A 20836-nucleotide genomic window follows, 5' to 3' on the forward strand; every position below is an offset into this window, starting at 1 on the left:
TTCTGAATGAGTAACTCCAGACTAAAATCTTGAGATCGAGTCAGACTAGAAACACAGTAAATCATGGTTGTTTGTAATTTTTTAGAAAGAAAAAAAGGCAAAGAAGCTCCCCACAAAAAATTACAATAATGTCAAACAGGGAGAAACGAGGTTCAAATTGATGGGACCGGTACTAAGATTTCATAGCAGAGAAACAGTAAATGAGAAAATTTAGGAGAATGATGAGTTAAAATAGAAGTTTGGTGACTGAAAAGAAACCAAGGCAGAAAAGGTCCACTGGGTTTAACACATGAAGAAGCAAACAGAGCATGTTGATGGTGTTGCTAAGTAGTTTTTGTCAAACATGAAATGACAGGATAGAAAAAAGTAGTGGAAGTCAGTGAATGCTGATTTTGGAAGAGAAAGTGGAGGAGGTGGACAAGTGCATGTCAGCGTAATTGCCAGGAGTAAATGGGAGGCAAGGAAAATAAGAGATGAATACGGGAGAAAGAAGATAGGAGGAGAGGAGGAGGGGAAGTGAACGTGAAGGGGAATGCCATTAACGGCTTTGTCCGGTCCTCCCGAGCGAACGATGGATGGACACGGATAAACGAACAAATGAATGAAAGCGGGAGAGTGTGAGAGAAGGGTGCCCCTTTCTTGACTGTCTTTTCAGAGATTAGGGAGGAGAGCATCGCGGTCTGTGCAGTTCATCTATTCATGGCCAACGCCTGTCTCTCTCACGAGCCTGTGAGAGGAGTGAAGAGGCAGGCGCATAGCCAGAGAAAGTGTGTGTATGTGTGTGTGAGTTGTGGTGTGAGATTCTGTATTAACACGTTTATCATGCGTGCCTTACTGAGTGAGAAAGTAGAAATGTGTGTTGAGATTAGAGGAGGCAGAGGCAGCAGCAAGACAACAATGCTACTCTCAGAGAGTAATATAGAAAATCGGAGGTAAGCTGGTGAAAGGAGAGGGAGATGGAGGGATCATGAAATTGCGACGTGATTGTGTGCTGAAACGATGCACTTCTCTTATGCTGTGGAGAGGGAGAGAGTGAGCATGTAATTGGCTCTAATATATGGATGCAGTGAAGGAGGATGCAGTTAATAGTTTGAGTGCTGGGAGGAAAAATAGAGGAATCAAGTTGCAGCAGACAGGCGGACTCAAATGGGAAAATGAGTTTCTGTAGAAAGACTGAGAGAAATGGAGGATTTAGTTGCAATAGCTAGTGGAGAGTGAATGTTGGAAGGATGTTATATTGTAGCCTGGCTAATGGATGTAGAGCTGATGTGGTCTGACAGCATCTGTGCTACAGGGCCCGACCGACTGATTTGAGAGTGAGTTACAGTGCGAGACATAGATGGCACGAAAAAGATATAGAGTGTGTGTTAGGGCGATGTGTCCAGATGGACTTCGGCAAGTTTTAGTAGCAAAAAGCCTGATATTTCTCGTCTAAATTCCTCCTCATCTGTTTGAAAGAGGTGCAAGAAATGGTGCAGTGCATCTATAAGTGCATTAAAAGATCAACACTTTAGTCCTTTTAAAGTGCAGGTTCAAGGGATTGAGGTTGCTGATTTGTTATGTGATAGACAAGAGTCAGTGCACATAAATGTTTCAAAAACATTTATAAGCAAAACATGCACGTCAATGATTTCTTAGCAGACTAAAAATATTCCTGAATTTTAAAAACACTTTGCTTTTAGAATAGTTTTCACTCGATTAATAGCAGTTTAGATTATCAGATTTGCAATTTGAGTGGTTTTCTGCATCGTAATTTAGCACTCAAAAGAGCACTTAGTAATCATTAACACAATATAAAGTCAATGAAAAGCACTGATAAGACACGGCAAAAGACAGTGTCACTTAATGTGGACATCCAGGACCAGATAAGAGACTGCACATTTGATATTTTTACTATGTTGAATCCCAGAACACTGAGTTGGGATTCTTTTTTAAAGGCAGTGCTGCCAGTTCAGAAGCTGTTTCTTTAGAGGCTCAGACCCAGCAGCCTGTCACCTTGATCTGACCACAACACAAAGCTGGTGACAGTTTCAGGATGTGTGTATGTGTGTGTCCATCTCAGGTTCTCACACTCTAAACACTCCTTCCAATCCATTTGACTCCCTAATCCACAAGGAAACCACCACTCTTTTCTCCATGCCACTCCAGTTTTTCTCCTTTTTTCCTCCAGCCCTCCCTCTCTTCTCCTCCTCCTCCTCCTCCTCCTCCTCCTCCACCTCATACACTTGGAAATGCGTACAAGTTTCTGCAGAGTTGGCTAACTGGATTTTCTACAACTTTTCTAAGCACAAAACCACACACACACACACACACACACACACACACACAGGCTTAACTTCTCCTTGATTAAACAGAGTACTTAAATATACTACACATTCCCAAAACCGATGTAATTTTTCCTGTTTTGAATCTGAGATCAGTGCAACGCCACCCTCTTCTTGCCTCAAAAGGAGAGTGGGGAGAAAGAGGGAGGAAGGACAGAGAGTAAAATGGAAAGAAGGGGGGAGTGGAGCAATAAAAAACAGAATTAGTTCGACAGTTAAGTGGGGCTTTTAGTCTGCTTGGGTGTTTTCACCATCATCAGTGTGTTTTGTGGTTTGATCAGCTTTGATTAAACTGTTTATTGAAGTCTTAAGTTGCAAACCACGTAAAGAGACACTTGAAAATGGAACAAAATAACGAATCATCTTATCTCACCACTCATCATCATCAGTGTATAATTCTGAAATGATTTATTATTGTGTAATAAGTAAGGAGAAAATTAGGGTTGTGAATCTAATTCTTTCCCCGAGGGGATTGTCAATAGGAAACAGAAGCCATAGAACAGGGATCACGTGTCAGTAACCTCCAAAATTTCAGCTTAGCATTTCTCGTGCCAACAGGCTAGCTGATGACTGTAGTTTAAGTAATGTGCAACAGGACTCTTTTGTATTGTCACCATATATAGGTTTTAATCCCCAACACACCCACTGAACAGGACACTATTCAACCAGATGCAAAAGTATACACATGTTAACACCCCCTTTACTTTTGATGTTCTATGCACTGCTTTCTTCTTGCTAGCAACTTTACATCAGTTGTTGGTATCTGTCTGTTGTTTGCAAAAAGCATAGCTTGCTTACGTGACTGTTTATCATATGACTTACTTTCTGTTTTTTTTTTTCCTCCGTTTTCTTTGTTGTTGTTTTTTTTTTTTTTAAAGTTTTTTTTCCTCCTATTTCTTTCTCCTTCCCTCCCCCTGGGTTTCTTTGGAGAGAGAGAGTAAAGAGAAAGAAACTTAATCCCTCTATTGAACAAGAGGTGGACCAGTCAGGGGCCTTTTTCTCATTTTCTTCTGTGTCAAAAAACCCTCCCTGCCTCTTATTCCGAGCGCTCACAATGGCCTGTCCAAATCACACACTCACACATACTAATACATCTTTTATTTGATTTTTGAATTTGATTTTCAGCCCTGCATTGTATATTTCTAGCCTACCAGTGTTTTTTTGTATAGGATTATTAGTGGTATCTGTCTGTGGTTTGGGCAATGTGATATTTTTCTGCATATCTATTTATAGATGTCAAATGGAAATGTGTTTTTGTTGTTGACTGCAGCAGGAGAGATTGCAGGGTTTTCTTGTCAATCTCTGGGTGTGCATTATTGTTAAGCAAATTAAAATTTCCAAGTTATTTTAGCTAAAAGTAGTGTTTTCTTTCTTCTAATAATGATAAAGAATAGGTGCAAATAATGGTAATAATAAATGTTTGATTATGTACACACCATTATAACTCTGGGATGGCATCAGGTTTCCCCACACAGCAGTTGAATCACCAGCACTCATGCTGCAGTAGAGGCACTTATGAAGAATGAATTTATGAACGTGACAATGTTCCTAAAATGGTTCTCACAAATATATTTGCCAAATGGCTGAGGTCAAGCCACTATTCATACCACTTTAAAGCTATGTGGGGGATATGTCAAGCTGAAGCATTGCATGATGGATGGCTTTTTGGTAACATATGGTTTGCATGATGACCTTTGATAGTAGATTGTAATTTATTTTCTGCATTATGAAGGTTTATTTGAGCTATAAAAAGAAATCACAGTCAGCTTTTTAGTTTTGACTTTTTATCATGCAGTTTTGAGCAGAGTTTTAGTTGAAAAGAGAAGGCGTAGCTCACATTTAGCATGTGAACTGTAATTGTCAGATGCCTGTTTGCATTTTGTTCCCATTTTCGCATTCCATGATCAGTCTGTCTCCACAGTAGATGCTTGTTCACTGCAATCTTTAGTTAGTATTTTTTTTAGCTGGACCCTTTTTAATGTTTAGGGATGGTAGGACTGTTCTGTCAGTCAGAAGTTGTGGTCACTCACTCACTCATGGATGGTAGATGGCTGTGGCTCAGAGGCAGAGCGGGTTGTCCACTAATTGACAATCGGTCAATTAGGGAAGGAAACAATAATCGGTATTGTTTCCTCACCTGGTTGCTCTGCGCTCTGCCACATGTTTTTATGTCTACATCATAACTGTGTTTGTGGGTGGGTGGGTGTGTGTGTGGGTGGGTGTGTCTGTGGGGGTGTGGGTGGCTGGGGGGTGGATGGGAGGGGCATTTCTTCTAACCATGTAAAGCACTTTGTGCTACATTTTTTGTATGAAAAGTGCTTTATAAATAAAGATTGATTAATTGAAAGATTGATTGAATTGGAAGATCGGGGGTTCGATTCCTGTCCCCTCCAGTCTGCATGTCAAAGTATCCTAGGGCAAGATACTGAATCCCAAATTGCTCCTGATGGCTGTTCCATCGGTGTGTGTGTGTGTGTGTGTGTGTGTTTGTGAATGCTCACTGAGTAGCAGGTGGCACCATGTATGGTAGCCTCAGCCACTAGTGTGTAAATGTGTGTGTGAATGGGTGAATGTGACATGATGTAAAAGCACTTTGAGTGGTTGGAAGGTTAGACAGGCGCTATGCAAGTGCAGTCCATTTACCATTTAAGTGGAGGGCCATGCTTGGGTGCCTGCATATTGGAGGCAACAGAAAATAAAGTTGTTGTCTGTGGTGAAGCACATTTCTCAGCAAATTAATTTGGTCGGTCATTGCAGTGCTTTTTAAATTCATATGATTTAGACTAAGTCAAGCCAAGTTCAAATGAACTCCACCTATCTCATTAATCAGTCATAGTTAGTGTACCTATTGTCTGTAATGACTGGAAGCAAATTCTCTCCAGTGTTGAATTTGACATTTATTTTTACACAAGATATGATGAAAACAAGTATATAAAAATAAACAGCAGGGATTGTGCAAGTGAGGTAAGAAACCAGAAGGCGCTTATAGTGAAAACCTCCCCTCTAGAATTTCTAATCTATTCTAATACGAATGGTATTTCTCTCCTTAATATGACAATATAAGAGACAAAACAAGTAGTTATGATAATCAGAGGTCCAAGTATAGATCTTTGAGGCACTCCACAATATAGTTTGATTTGAGATACAATTATTTTTAGATACATACTGATCTCTGTTCCTAAGGTAATCACCAGGCCAACTGGTAACCACATTCTTAAAGCCATAACGGTGATGTTTGGATATAAGAATTGTATGATCTACTGTATCAAACGCTTTTGATAGGTTTAAGAAAATGCCAATTGCAAATGTGTTCCTGTCCAATGCCATGGTAATTTTATCCTTAAGTCAAAGGAGAGCCATAAATGTTGAAGGATTTTTTCAAAATCCAGATTGATGTCTACACAGGATGTTGTTAGGTGTTTTGATAGTCATAAACAAGCTTTTCCAAGCCTTTGAAAGAGCAAGGTAGTAAAGAAACTGGCCAGTAATTAGTGAGAAGGCTAGCCTCCTAGGAAAACATTTGTAAAAATGTGAAATGATGTGTAAATGATTTGTATGCCAATATAGATATTTTCTTATGCAACACCCTCAATCATTGACTTGAATTGTTCAATATTTCCTTCACTAAATATTTGATAGCATGCTTCAACTTCAGGCATTCTTTGTTTACCACCATTTTCTTAAGTGAATTAAAATACAGGAAAATAGTCTGAAATGTCTGTATACAAAATCCTTAATTTAAAAACACAATCAGAAGAATTCACTTGTGTTCTGGGCAGTGGGATTGTTGTGTACAGAGTCATTCATTCATGTGTTAGATAGTGTACTATACAGTGGGTGCAGGAGTGGCCTACTGGGCTTGTCGGTCACTCCTTGAGCATTGAGAGGCAGAGTGGTCAATGAGTTTGTCATATTGCTGATTGTCCTCTTGCTCTCATGCAGCCTTTATGGCTGGTATGAGGTTTTTACATCTAATGTTATTAAGTGGATTCAGTCTGCTACACATTAAAGGAAGGGCAGAAAGACACAAGCATCTATTGCAGAGAGCTGATGCACTTCATTTCCTTTTTCTCTTGTGTCCTCCTCTTCCCTTCCTTGCCTCCTTCTCCTACATCTTTCCATCCTTTAGTAGCAGTCTGCAACCTCAGGGCTTTCCTGCTTTCCTTTCCCCTCCCCTCCATCACAACTGGCTACAAAGTGCCAGACAATTCACTCTAGTCGCCCTCTGTGGAAAGCTGATTGCCTGCCCCCTCCTCTCTCGTTGGGTGGCACAGTTAGGCCACTTAATATCAATATTCTCTTTGTGGTGGAAGATGGGGGGCAATTGCCCTGACTGTCAGAATAATTGCACACAGATAGCTGCACACACGCGCTGACTTGTGCACGTACATAAGCCGTGTATACTCACACACTAGCAGCCATGATAACTGGGACATACTTACCCAGAATACAAGAACAGAGACACACACACACACACACACACACACACACACACACACACACATATGCGTAACCCTACATGCACGGGAGAAATGGGCAGAATGGGGGCACACAATTTGGTAGCAACACACATATTCACAGCACAGTTAGTATGAAGAGGCATGAAGAAAGGCTACACTCTGCTGGGCAGAGAAACCCATGCAGAAAGCAACTACCACTCATTTAAGTGTGGCCTCAGGCTTGTAATGGAAGTATGAGTGAGAGAGGTGGACAGACAGGGACAGACAGGGACAGACAGGCCGTTCTTCAGAGTGATGCCAATATTTTTGTTGAGGGCAACAAAAAACTTTTAGATCCTAATTAATGTTGAAAAAGTCTTTGCATCAGGCACATTATCACAGATTGCAATGATAATGTGTTGTCTCTGAATTGTACTCAGGCTCACACTATGCTGTCAAGTCTAGGATGGAGTGTTGCACACATAGATGTAATTGAGGCAATGTCACACATATAACAGACATCAGTACCTGTAATGAAACCGTAGCCACTCTGACAAATCTGTTGTCACTGACTTATAGTAAATGTAGCATGCACATATATGCACTCAGAAGATCAAAAGAAACAAAACGACAACAACTTTGTTTGTGCGAGCTGAGACTACAGAGGGCTCTCAAATTATACAGGTTTTAAAATTGATAAATGGTTGTTAACTGGTTTTCATTACTATTATTAATAAAGAACACAATGCCTAAAGTTTGGGACTCATTGGCTACTGGTGTTGTAACTGAATGTTAGATCCCTACACACCACATTGTTTCAGTTATGAATATGGAACATATTTGATAGTATTGGTTAGCCATGTAGCCAGGCCATAAGTCAGGCCCTCCTCTTTTATTGTCATGTTCAAATAAGAGTCTGATCAGTCCTGTGATCAGGCACAGTCCTGTACAGTTACTAAGGCATCCCAATTAAAATTGTTAAGGAGGCAGCACCTCTCCTTAATGCTGGGCGGTATGGCTAAAAATATTATCACCATAAAAAAAGTTCTATCAGTCAATATTGATAATTATCAGGCTTAAAAAGTAATATCATTGTTTCTTTCAAGTTTAAAGTCTGATTTTTGTTTCTGAGTAAAAGTTGAAGAATCCATACAGTGAATTGTGGTTTAAACTGTTATTTATTGTCAGAACGTGACCAACATTTGTCAAATGGCAGAACATTTCTTTGAGTATCCTGAAAAGCGCTATATAAATCCAGTGTATTATCATTAAATCTGATGTAGCTTCAAAACAATTATAATCAAAATAATGTCAATAAATAAAATAATAAGTGGACAAAGAAATCTTAATTCTGTTTGAAATATATTGTGTTTTAACTGACAATGTAAACAAAATAAATAGACAAAAATCTCAACTTGGGTTAGTACTTTCTCTACAAGTTTTACTATATTACTATATTAATTTCCGCTGTTTCTCAAACAAAACAATAACAAAAGACGGAGTTTGATAACATTTTCAGGCAGCGTGGGATCGCTTCTTGCCAATGAAAGGGCAGAAATCATGTTAACTGATGAGGATATGTTTTAAAGTTTATCATGTAACCTTTAGTCACGTTATGTCACATCATTCTAATTAAATAGCCGCAAGTCGGTCACATTAACTTGCTAACTTACTATTAGCATTAAATGAGTCGATTAAACAGCTACTGTAGCTAACGATATGTGGCAAATTCAATCGTAGGGTAGCCCAACAATGTTATCCATAATTAAAGCATTAGTAGGCGGTCTCGTCTTCTTTTACTACTGCTACTACTTCTTCTTTTTCTTCTACTTAATGGAGCATGGCAACTGGTGGTTAAGGTGAATTATCGTCCTCCTCTGCAGGCATATGGGTGGTGTATATGGAGGATTTATTGATCATTATTATATCTTCATCGAGAAGATCAAAATTGTATTGAGATAATTATTGTTAATTGTTATTGTTTTATCACCCAGCCCTATTTCTTTTCCACCAATTCTCCACTGTATATTACAAGTACATAGTGATTGAGATGATGAGAAATAAAGACACAAATGCACGCCGACTCAAATGCAGGATACTAATGAGCATGTTAACACATTCAATATTTAACAGCCAAACATAATTATGTATTTAGAATGTTGTGGTTCATATGTAGGGCACGCTGGATTTCATGAGGTTTAGTCCACAATCAGAGCTCATGTGTTTTACATCCCTGCACAGAGAAGCTTGCGTGTCCACACTTAAGGAAACGCATGGGTTGTAAAATGCGTGAATTATTGAACGGAGCAGAGTGGTGTGTGTGTGTGTGTGTGTGTGTGTGTGTGTGTGTGTGAGTGTGTGTGTGAGTGTGTGTGTGCCTGCCTACATGTGTCTGTGCAATACTCAAAACTATGTCACACAGCTCATGCACTGCTGCACCCATTTACTGGTGGACCTTTACTCCAATGTGCTGATCTAGAACACAGCAATTCAGAACAATCAAAACACACTCACAAGGCCTGGTTCCACACATAGACATGCATAAAACATACACACACACGCACACATACACGTTCACTGATGCATGGGTATTTGCACAAATTCACTCGTACAGTCTGCAAACATATTCTGTAGCTTTTGTGGCAAGCAATCAATGTCAGTGTGCTGTTTTGTGTCCCATGTACACATGATTTATATACACAGCCACACAAACACACGTTGCTGATTGTTGTAGTCTCGAGTCATTGCTGTCACAGTTCTGCTCTGATTTTTCTTTTAAAAGCTGCATTGAAAACGCTTTGGTGCAGCCAGATAATATGGACTTTTTAATAGCTGAACAGATGCAGGTCATTTGGCACACATAAACCTAACAGCGCTCAGTGCACACAATTTTGATGGTTGTTGATGTATGAGCACATCAATAAAGTAGTGGCAGTAGCTCAGTCCATAGGGACTTGGGTTGGGTACCAGAGGGTCACCTGTACGAGTCCCTGCCCGGACCAAATATGGAGCATGGACTGGTGGCTGGAGAGGTCCCAGTTCACTTCCTGGGCACTGCTGAGGTGCCCTTGAGCAAGGCACCGAACCCCCCAACCGCTCGGGGCGCCTGACCAAGGCAGCCCCCTCACTCTGACATCTCTCCACTTTGTGCATGTATAGGTCCTGTTTGTGCATGTGTGTGTCTTTCGGACCTGTGTGTTAATGACAAAAAGAGTGAAAAAATTGAATTTCCCCTCAGGGGGATTAATAAAGTATATAAAATTAAAAGAAAAAAAAAAAGCTGAATATATTGGGTGTGTGTATCAAAGCTCAACGATATGGGGATATAATCTAATTGCAATTTGTTTAGACTAATATTGTGATTGCGATGCAGATTTTTTTTTTAAGTTTCTTATCCATTATTTGCCATACAAAAGCAATATACCATTCTATAGTCCAACCAACACAACATTGGATAGAGTCAACACACCAGTACACTGCTCTTTAAGGAAGGCCATCGCGAAATGAGATGAATTGATGCATAAATTAGTATAAATAACTTATCTTTATTTAGCTATTGAATTGTAAAAACCTGCATTTACAGAAGAATATTATAACTTGTCACGTCAAGCCTTGTAAACATGTTTTATAACCATCATGACTTACTAGATAAAATCAAAAAAGGCAGCAAAGCACTGCAGAACAACAGGACAGGTGTGAACAATATATGAAAAACAAATATTAATCTAACTAATCTCCAGTCAGTTACAGTAAGAAATCACACAAAGTGCACACAGACTATGGCTCTACCACTCGCCTCGTAACACCAATAACCATTCCTGCTTTAGCTTCTAGACTGTGATCAGGAATTACACGCACTCTCCGATTGCCAACAGCTCTTGGCGTATCCACCATCACTCTCCCTTTCTCACTTACTCAACTACACACTCACTACAGGAAGCAATGGAATTTGCCAGTATGTGGATTGCACTTAAACCCGGCCTTGGCCATTGTCAATCAGTAGTAGTTCAAGCATCAAAGCTTGCGACGCAGTTTACTTCTGCCTCTGCAGTGGCAACAGCTGTGGCTGGAGGCATCATGGTTGGGGGTTGTCCATCCATCCAAACATCCAATTCTTGTGACACGATATCTCAAGAACACCTTGTGGGAAGGTCACTGTGACCTCACAAAAAATGTTCTTGGCCTTAACTCACAAAATATACCACAAATGTCTAATGGGGTAAAATTATGAAGTGATGACTTTTATATCCAAAAGGTCAAAGGTCAGTTCCTTGTGACATCATAGTGTTCTGCAGAAATACTATTCTCACCATTAGTCAACATCATATCTCAAGAACAGAAGTGGAGACATTTGGTTAGACACTGAATTGGTGACACTAATCTTGAGTGTCCACCTTCAAACTGTGCTGATTGTATAGATCTTCTGTGCTGCCTGGTTGAAAATGTTTGTGAAGCATCAACATTTTTTTTTTTGTTTTGTTTTGTTTTTTGTTTTTTTTGAAATTGCAGTGTTTGCGCTTTAAAAGTTGCATTCTATTACACTATGATGTTGGTTTGAATGTGATTAATTGTTTAGCTATGGTGCATATTACACAAAAGCAGAACTTTTCACAGGTGTTTAACATTAAGTTAAGACTTAAATTAAAGTCCTTCTAATTAAGTTCAAAGCATTTGCCACCAAACAGTTAAGTGTCTGTCTATTGATACTCATCCTCACTGAAACATAGTTCTCTTTTCAAATGAAGCTCACAAACCAGGCTGTGACTTGAGAGACAGAGAAAGAGCTGAGAGCTACTCAGTTTTAAATCTGTGTACATATTCACGAATCATCTTGGTGCATATTTTAAAATGTCATACTTTGCATTTTCAGTATTCCAAGCCTAATTTAATTTCTATGGAACAGCAGGTTTTTTGGAACAAATTGATGAATTATTCACTTGTCAGCGTGAGCGGAAGTAGCCACCAGCTAAACTTCATCAGCAGAAGAGAGGTGTTGCATTACTGCCCACAGTGCTTGAGTGCCCTTTGGCAGTTGAGCCATTGCCTTTGTGTTTTTACATGGAATAACAAATAAATGAGCTCCATATGGAGTATTTGTTCAGGGATATGTCAGCAGTAGTTGTTAAAGGAACCGCTAAGGGTGTTTTTTTCTCTTTTCCATCACTCGCATTTCTCAGTAATTCTGAGAATTTGAATCAGCAGCCTGAAGGTCACAAGCCTGACTCTTTAACCTTTAAGAATATGACTTCAAGGACCAGAATCAATAATCTTTAGTTGTGTGGATAGCGCTGCTGTTTGTTCAGTGTATATTGACATATGGCTGTGGCTCAGCCTTCAGAGGTTGGTCTTAGACGTCCCCTACTTCAAAGGGATGTTTGGTAATATGATTGCTGCTGTACATATTTCATGAGCCTCTAAATATTGATGGTATACTGAGTAGTATAAGTTGCAGCAGAGGAGATAGAACACATTTGTCCTCCTTCTGGCACTCCCTCCATCCTCTTTGATGGCTATTTCAGGTTACATGTGAGCCTTCTCATATTTGCCACTGATAGCAGTTCACTTTACCCTTCATTCCCACACGCATGACAGATTTAATAACAACCTTGTCAAGCTTGTTCTCGCTGATATTGGGATGTTACATTGGAAAGATTGAGTATGTGGGTGTTTGCAGGAGAGCTTTGGGACCATTGTGTAACTATGATACACTATTTTGTACCTGCCAATGCTTTCATTTCACGTCTTAGAGCTTTGTGGTAGACCAAAACATGAAATAAAAAAAAGTTCATTTTTCCCCTCCCCCTATCTTCTCCGTAGCCTTTTCATCCCATGGTGAACTTAGTGTGCAGTGCCGACCTGAGGATGTTCCTGTGCGCCCTGTACGCTCCGGTGTGCGCTGCATACGGTCAGGTGTCTATGCCGTGTCGATCCCTCTGCCAGCGGGCCAAGGATGAGTGCAACAAACTCATGGAGGTATTTGGAGTAGCCTGGCCAGATGACATGGAGTGTAGCAGGTGTGTATGTGTGCTACATTTTAAATCAGCTCAATACTTGAAAATATAAACAGTGTCTTCACAAACAGGGTGTTGAAGCATCTGAGATAATACAGTTGGTAATATTATTTTGTTTTCTTTTGAATATATACAGTGTATTTGTGCAGGACTGAGCCTGCAGTATATGTTCTGCATATACCACACTGCTCCTGTGCCCGCTGCTTGTCTTTGAACTCCTGCCAACAGCAACCCCACATCAAGCCAAGCCTAACTCTAAACTTCAGCACCTTGTCACTGTTCTCACTTTTGTTGACTGTCACCTCTCCTCCCTTATCTCCATACAGCAGCCCCCCTTTCTTCCTCTTTATCTTCTTCGCTGTCACACCTTTTAAAACATTTCAATCTAGCTATGTTGCTGGTATCTGGCCATATCTTATTTGTCTGTTCTATTAGCTTTTTTACTTATGTGTCTACACTTGGTTGCCAGTTTATTAGGTACACCTAGTTGAAATGAATGCAGTCTAATACAGCCCTGTAATAAATTCTATTGTTATGAAGGTTGTAATATCAACAGAATTTGTTGAAAGGTATCGACTCAGCTTTGAGGTCATTTTGGAGAATGTAGTTTCTGGTGCTGCTGAATTGTATTTTGTTATGTTAGAGGTGTTTGTTTGTTTTTAAAATATTTTGTCCACCTCATTTATATCAATAAGACTCTCACCAAAATTGATTGCAGATTAAGCTGCATGATCTGACATTCTTTTCCAGGTTCCCAGATTGTGACGAGCCCTATCCTCGTCCGGAGGACCTGCTAACAGGCTCTGACCCCACTGACCAGTCATCCATGACTGTCCAGAGAGACTACGGTTTCTGGTGCCCCAGAGAGCTCAAGGTCGACCCAGACCTGGGTTACACATTCATGGGCAAGAAGGACTGTTCTGCCCCGTGCCCCTCGATGTTCTTCGACCAGCAGGAGCTGACCTTCATCCGCTACTTCATTGGAGTTGTTTCCACTCTCTGTCTGTCAGCAACGCTCTTCACCTTCCTGACGTTTCTCATCGATGTGACCAGGTTTTAATGGCTTAATATTTATGATATTATACATCAACTAATACAGCATGATTGCCTTCTAAACTCAAGAAGGATTGAATGGAATGTTCAGTGATTAGAAATTTGACTTGTAAAATATTGCACACATTTTAATATAAGCACAAGAAGCACTTGTTTAAAAGAAGTGAAAAGAAAATTTGCTAGTTGTTTCTTTATCTTGCTCTTTTGTTTGTTTTACCCCATTAGATTTCGATACCCTGAGCGGCCAATAATCTTCTACGCTGTGTGTTATGTCATGGTGTCACTGGTTTTCTTTCTGGGGTTCTTGTTGGAAGACAGGGTAGCGTGCAACGCATACAGCCCATCCCTGTTCAGAGCTGCAACTATAACACAAGGCTCACATAACAAGGTAAGTTTACTTTATGTAGTAAGATGTACATTTACATCATTAACTTTCTTCATTTTGTTGAGTTTTGGTTTTAAATTTTTAGATACAGAGTATAAAACCAGTTAGCCAGTTATTCTCACGTGATTGATCATACTGAATTTGATGCAGATATTTAAGTAGGAATACGAACCATTCTTAACATTTGACAGCTCGACTGTAGGTCTTATTAACTCCAGTAAGATGCTTATTAGATGATTAACTTATTCATAAATTCTTTAATTAATGATTTGTTGACTTCTCCTACATGACTGATCAAAAGTTTTGGCTCCCACTCTCTCTTTCTCAGGTGTGCACCCTGTTCTTCATGGTCCTGTATTTCTTCACCATGGCCGGCAGCATGTGGTGGGTCATACTGACAATCACTTGGTTCCTGGCCGCTGTGCCTAAATGGGGCAGTGAGGCCATCGAGAAGAAAGCCCTCCTCTTCCATGCTGTTGCCTGGGGGTTTCCAGGGGCCCTGACTGTCACCCTGTTGGCCCTGAACAAAATTGAAGGAGATGGGATCAGTGGAGTGTGTTTCATAGGGCTGTATGACATAGATGCCCTGAGGTGGTTTGTTCTGGCACCACTCTGCCTCAACGTGGCGGTAAGTACAGTCAGAAGATAAATGAGTGGGTGGGCAGATGAAAGAGTTGATGAGTAGAATGGATGGATGGGTGAACAGATTAATGGGTGGGTGGATGAAATGAAACAAGTAGATTTTTGGCTGGAATATGGAGTGATGGATAGATAAGTAAATGTACTGGTTGAAGATTGACAGTTCTTTGGTCTGTTACTCATTCAGCTCTTTAAAAAAATAATCATTCATTTTAATTATGTGTATCTGTCACTGATAGAGATGGGAATCAAGAACCAGTTCGATCCATCAAAATCTAGAATGGCGCTGAGCATTTTAATTCCTTCTACCAATGCCGGCATGTGTTTCTGACATACAATGACGTCAAACTTTTGCGTCTGTGCTGCTGGAAACTTCCAACAAGACTGAGTCATAGCGGAGACGAGGAAACGGTCCTAAGCGTGGCTTCCTCTCACAAAGACAGATAAAAACATTGCCGCTTGTAATATCTGTAAAATGGTCATTTCAGGTTAGGGTGGAAACACCAGCAATGTGTTAAAACATCTTTCTATGCAACATGGGCTTAAATTACAGGATTGCTGTGTATCTGACACTCTACACACAAGTTCCACTGCTTCCCAGCTGAGTAGCACATCCCTTACTGAGGGCAACTATCCTGTTATAATAACATTAGCGCCACACACTAGGCAGGCTTATCAGGTTTTTCTTTGACTAAGAAAACCTATATAAAAACGAAAGCTGTACAAATATTCTCTCATTTCATCCATTTTATATGATGACAGACTGTTGCTACAGCTCGTTCTCAGATTACAGCCACCTCAACTTGACCGTGAGCTCCCCCTTTTTATGCTGGCCTACTTTATTACACACAGAAAATTGATCAGGGATCAATAAAGAACTGGACCAATAAGCAGAATCCATTATGAAATTGGTATCAATAAGATCTTTTGAATTCCCATTCCTCGTCACTGGATCTCTCATTCGTCCTTCTTTTTTCAGGTGGGTGTCTCTCTCCTATTAGTGGGCATTGTTGCTCTGAACCGGGTGCGCATGGAGATCCCTCTGGAGAAGGAGAACCAGACAAAACTAGTCAAGTTCATGATCCGTATGGGAGTGTTCTCGGTGCTCTACCTGGTCCCCTTGTTGACTGTGATTGGATGCTACTTCTACGAACACACCTACAGAAAGATTTGGGAGACAACGTGGATGGAGAAGAACTGCAAGCACTATCACATCCCCTGCCCGTACAAGGTAAGGAAAGAGAGAAGGGAGAAAATGCGTTTGTGTGAGAGTGTCTAATGTTGCTATGCTTGCAAGATATAGTGTGTGTCTCTGGTTAATAGGGATGTGACTAATATTTTAAGTTTTTGTGAGGGGAGGATAGCTGGGTATAGGTATAAGGTAAGACTAGAGGATCAGAAATGACACCACCAGATTCTCTGCCTGTTAAAACAGTACACATAAATAACTTAATAAGTCGTGATCAGTTGCACTGTTACTGTATACTTAGATCATCCTGTAAATTCCCCAGATATCACAGAATAAATCTCCCTGTTGAGTAGCTCATCAAAACTATTCTATTACCTTCTGTCAGAAACAGATGGCTTCTTAGGATCTGCCCGTCATCTCAGCTGGACATTGAAAACAAATACGCCAACACACTCTTGACACGACATCCAGCTGTATTCCTGTCACAGCTCTTGCTGCAGCACGCAGGCTCCCCCTGATCTCTCCGTGTATCTCACTTACTCACACAAACAGTGTGTGTTGTCACACTGCCAAAGTTGGCTGGGGTGAAGTACTCAGTTACCCGCTGTGGAGGATTCAGTGTTTTCTATCCTCATTAATTCACTTGGATACCTTGTGTGTTTATCAGAGAGGAAAGATGAGGGTTTATTAGTGTGTGAGAGTGGTAAACAGTAAGTGTCAATAAGGGCACGAGATTCTTCTCCAGACTCCATGGACGTGCACACATTCTGAAGAATGGACCAATGGCCAGTTGGGCCATCAGTTATGATAACAATGTACTCACTAAAGTAATTGTTGAGCTCTGGAGACATGACATAATTGCTACAACAAAGTCAGTTGGGCAAAAAACATGAGCAGTCAGACAGTCAGACAAGGTGTAAACATCAACAGTTCAGCCAGATTATCTTAACCATTTTTTTATCTGTCAAACTGGAAAAAGCAAAGATTGACCCTTCTGTCTCACCACTATGTGACAGGTGTCCAGTATCAAAGGGCACATTTGGTGTTTCTCAAAGTCAAGGATCCTTGGTAGGATGAGTCTTTCCAAGGAAGGATCCTACAGAGGCAAGGCAAGAGTCCTTCCTAGCATTCAGTGTCCCCAGGTGTGCATCATTAACCCTCAGCAGACTAAGGGGGTTTCAGGATACTGTAATAATTCTGGCAAATCTAAGCAGTATTTTCAAAGTCACGTGACTTTTAGGGAGAATATGTTTCTGGATTATACTTAAAAAAACCAAACACGTAGGCTAAATGAAACTTTTGTGGCACTTAGTGCTCTATTACTGCTTTAAAAACGTTTATGTTTTATCTTAATTGTATTGTAAATTACGGTATTTTAAAAATCTGGTGCAGGTTTCATTGAAGAGGCCCTGCCTTCACTTCCAGCAAAATCAAAGGATTGTGGGTACTTTATACCTGCTGAGGATACACACATGCATCATTTAAAATTCTCAGAGTGAAGGACTCTGGACCTTGGTAGAATGTGAAGGATCCTTGACATTGAAACAGTCCTAAGGCGGGATTTGATGATGTAGCATCCCTAATATTCAGCCATTTCAGGATCCTTCCTTGACTTTGAGAAACACCCAATATGTCACCCTTTCTGACTCTGCCCTTTACTTACTTGATTTTGACCCAAAATATTCATCTGGTACACAAAGGCCTATGAAATGACCATCCAATTGAAAGCTGGACTCGCTATCTTCAGCTGCTCACAGTCCACTCTCTGCTTTCCTACAGCCATGCAACAGTCCCTGATTCAGGGGATGACTGTTGCTAAAAGACTCATTTTGAGAGAATGAGAGAATCACCCTCTCCCCCTCTCTTCCAGAGGTGGATGGCTGACATGATTTCAGTCATACAGATAGAAAGACTGGATCTTCAGAACCAAATCAGTTGAAAAATTCTTGACTATCTTGGACCCAACCTTCCTTATCTAGACAAGGCCGGGGGACGCAGCTTATTTATTGTGGCACTTGCTTGAGATCTAATGCATTGTTTGTTGCTTCAAAAAAAGCCTCAAAATAATAGATAAATACAGTACATCAAATTTAAAGCAGGTTGTTGTTCTGTAATGGATTCTTAAGACTGACAGTTTGGGGTATTAAGTTTACTGTTTGCATTAGTTTCAACCTGTTTAATCTTCTGACTCATTCTTGTTCCTGCACCATAAGACTTTATTATCACCAACAGAAATAATGGCCAAACCCACAAGAAGATCCAAATTGTAATAAACTGAAATAAACCTTCAGTGAGCAGACACAGTGTGTGTGCTTGTTTGGGTGAATGAGTGAGAGATCTGCCAGTTGCACGTGTGTGGCTGAGTGAGGTATCTGTGGAGGGTAGGTAGCAGAGCACTGTATGCATCATTAGCTCAGCTAATACAGCTCTCAAGGCCAACTCCATACAAAACTGCCATCTCTGTTCCCCTGTCTCTTTGTCTTTCACTCTCTCTGCTGGTTCTCACACACTTACTTCTTTCAGCCTCTCAACCTCTCACTCAGTCTCCCCCTTCCACCCCTCTACTCTCTCTGTCGCTCTCTGTGTCTGTCTCTCTCTCAGGGCCTGCTCAGTCATGCTCTGCTGCCTGTAATCTATAACGTCTTTGTAGCGGTTGTGAAGAGTAGTGGGAGTGTGTGTGGTGTTTTAATACAGTTAGTTGTGAAATTAATGAGTTAATAAATGTGCACAGTACAGACACACAAGACAGCAAAAGCTTTATGTCAGTTTCACACATAAATGATAAGATAACAAAACTTTTAGTGTTTGTTTATGTTTCCGTCATTCTGCTGAGCGCTGTTACAGTGGTTTCATAATCGAAAAGTGTCAGCTAATTTGTGACTGACAGACTATATGAGAGGGGGTGGAGGCAGGTGCAAGTGCTTATGTTACTTGTTAGTGTATGTGTGCATGCATGTGTCTGTAGCTGTGTGTGAGAGAGAGCTCATAAGGAGAGAGAACCCCTTTACGTCCTATTGTAGCTCTGGAATTTCAGTGTTGCTATGTGTTACTTGATCCTGACCCTGGGGGTTTCTGCGTGCAAATGTGTAAGAGGGTACAATTGCATGTTTTTGGATAATTGAAGATTGTGCAGCCATTGTTCAAGTTCAAGTGACTTCATTTGTGTGCATGTGTGCATGGGTGGTAATTTACTGAAGGCCCAGGGCATCTTGTTATATCTCAGGACCTAAATCTGAGACATTTACTCTCAGCCTGGGCGAGACAGACTAAAGCTAATTAATGCATACCAATTCTTCTTTCAAAAGCAATAAATGCCTTCTAATTACCTCCTACCATAGGAGTTGTCTGTAGGAGTTGCTGTGAGTTTGAAAATGCTTTGTTAACAGCACGATTAATTACCAGGATATAAACTTATTTTTAATGGAAAAGTTTGTTGCACCCACATCTTTTTAAGTACGGCATCATGTCTGTAGCCACTACTCTTTGCAGGTCGTCAATTTTAAAAGGTCCATAGTTGTTTGTGTTACTACAAAAGTCATGTCAGTCAAAATTCAAATAAAATCAAAGAAAACACAAAATGCCCATATTTGTGTACTTTCCATGCAGTACACCCCACAGCACCATGGCAGTGTGAGAGCACCATCTGTGACTCTGTAATGGTTTGTTCACAGTGGACTCTGCTGTGTTTATGATTGTTTTGGTCGCTCAGCCTCAGCAGTTTGTTGTTATTACAGCAGTTGCTGTGCGTTTGATGGCTCCTCAGTGGAGTTTTATCTTTCAGAAAGATAAAGTCATGACTCAAAGGAGAACTTAATTCAAAAATATTATTACTTTCTCTACTACCTAGATTTGCTCTCTATTTATATTTGAAAACTTAAAGCAGCTCTTAGCGCTCAATCTTCACATCTGCTGTGAGCTCCTGCCCTCTGGTGGGAGATACTGTGTCCTGCGTCAAAGTTCAAGACCAGCTGAGGAGAGAGCAGTTGCTGCAGTTCAGCTGCTGAAGCAGCTGGGGTTTTCTAGGATTACCTCCACTTGTCCATCATTCATCCTGACTGACTGGGTCAAAAACATTTGTTACTGCTGGATACTTTTGGTCTACTTAATGTGCAAGTAGTTTCACAGGCATCCTGAGCATTTTATATTTCTTTACTGTGTTACTCTTGAGGAAATATGTGTCCTGTACTTAAATACTTTAAAGCAATAATAAAGTATTTTCACCTTCTGTAGCTGTTTTTACAATCCAGGCTGTATTTCAGCATTGTTTGTTGTCTTTATTGGATGATTCAATATTTAATTTTTTTGTTCTCTTTAGGTGGAGCAGACCGGCCGCCCAGCCATGGTTATGTTCCTACTTAAATATCTGATGATGTTGGTGGTGGGGATTCCCTCAGTTTTCTGGGTGGGCAGTAAGAAGACCTGTTTTGAATGGGCAAGCTTCCTGCATGGACGCAGACGCAAAGAGTAAGAAGAGAGACTGGATAATTTTTATTTGTTTTAGGCCTTATTTTTCTCTCTGTATATAATTTTGTGTTAATGCTTTCTAGGCCAGGTTTTTTTCCAAGGATAGACTCAAAACAAATTTGTGAAAGCACATGTATTGCATAATTGATTATGCTATTTGATAATAATTTTGTATTTTATTTTTTATTATCTGTGTGAATTTATTGCTTCAGACAGAGAGTTTAGGGGAGGGCGGGGGGGAGAATGCATACATTCGATTACTACTGGTTATGACTACAGCTGGTTTATCTGTCTGCTTACCTATTTCCCCCCTACCTTCCCCTTTTCTCCCA

General features: G+C 40.4%; 1 protein-coding gene across 2 annotated transcripts in view; it reads left to right on the forward strand.

Annotated features, from left to right (window-relative positions):
• Positions 1-20836, forward strand: part of LOC117256439 (frizzled-3-like) — a 41803-nt gene that overhangs the window by 14657 nt on the left and 6310 nt on the right. For both annotated transcript variants that reach the window (XM_033625861.2, XM_078160614.1), the window contains exons 3-8: positions 12581-12777; positions 13525-13827; positions 14053-14215; positions 14541-14840; positions 15831-16082; positions 20356-20504. In XM_033625861.2, coding sequence (XP_033481752.1) covers positions 12581-12777; positions 13525-13827; positions 14053-14215; positions 14541-14840; positions 15831-16082; positions 20356-20504 — 1364 coding nt within the window. The remainder of the gene's footprint in view (positions 1-12580; positions 12778-13524; positions 13828-14052; positions 14216-14540; positions 14841-15830; positions 16083-20355; positions 20505-20836) is intronic.

The sequence above is a fragment of the Epinephelus lanceolatus genome, chromosome 2, assembly GCF_041903045.1.
Source record: "Epinephelus lanceolatus isolate andai-2023 chromosome 2, ASM4190304v1, whole genome shotgun sequence".
NCBI lineage: Eukaryota > Metazoa > Chordata > Actinopteri > Perciformes > Serranidae > Epinephelus > Epinephelus lanceolatus.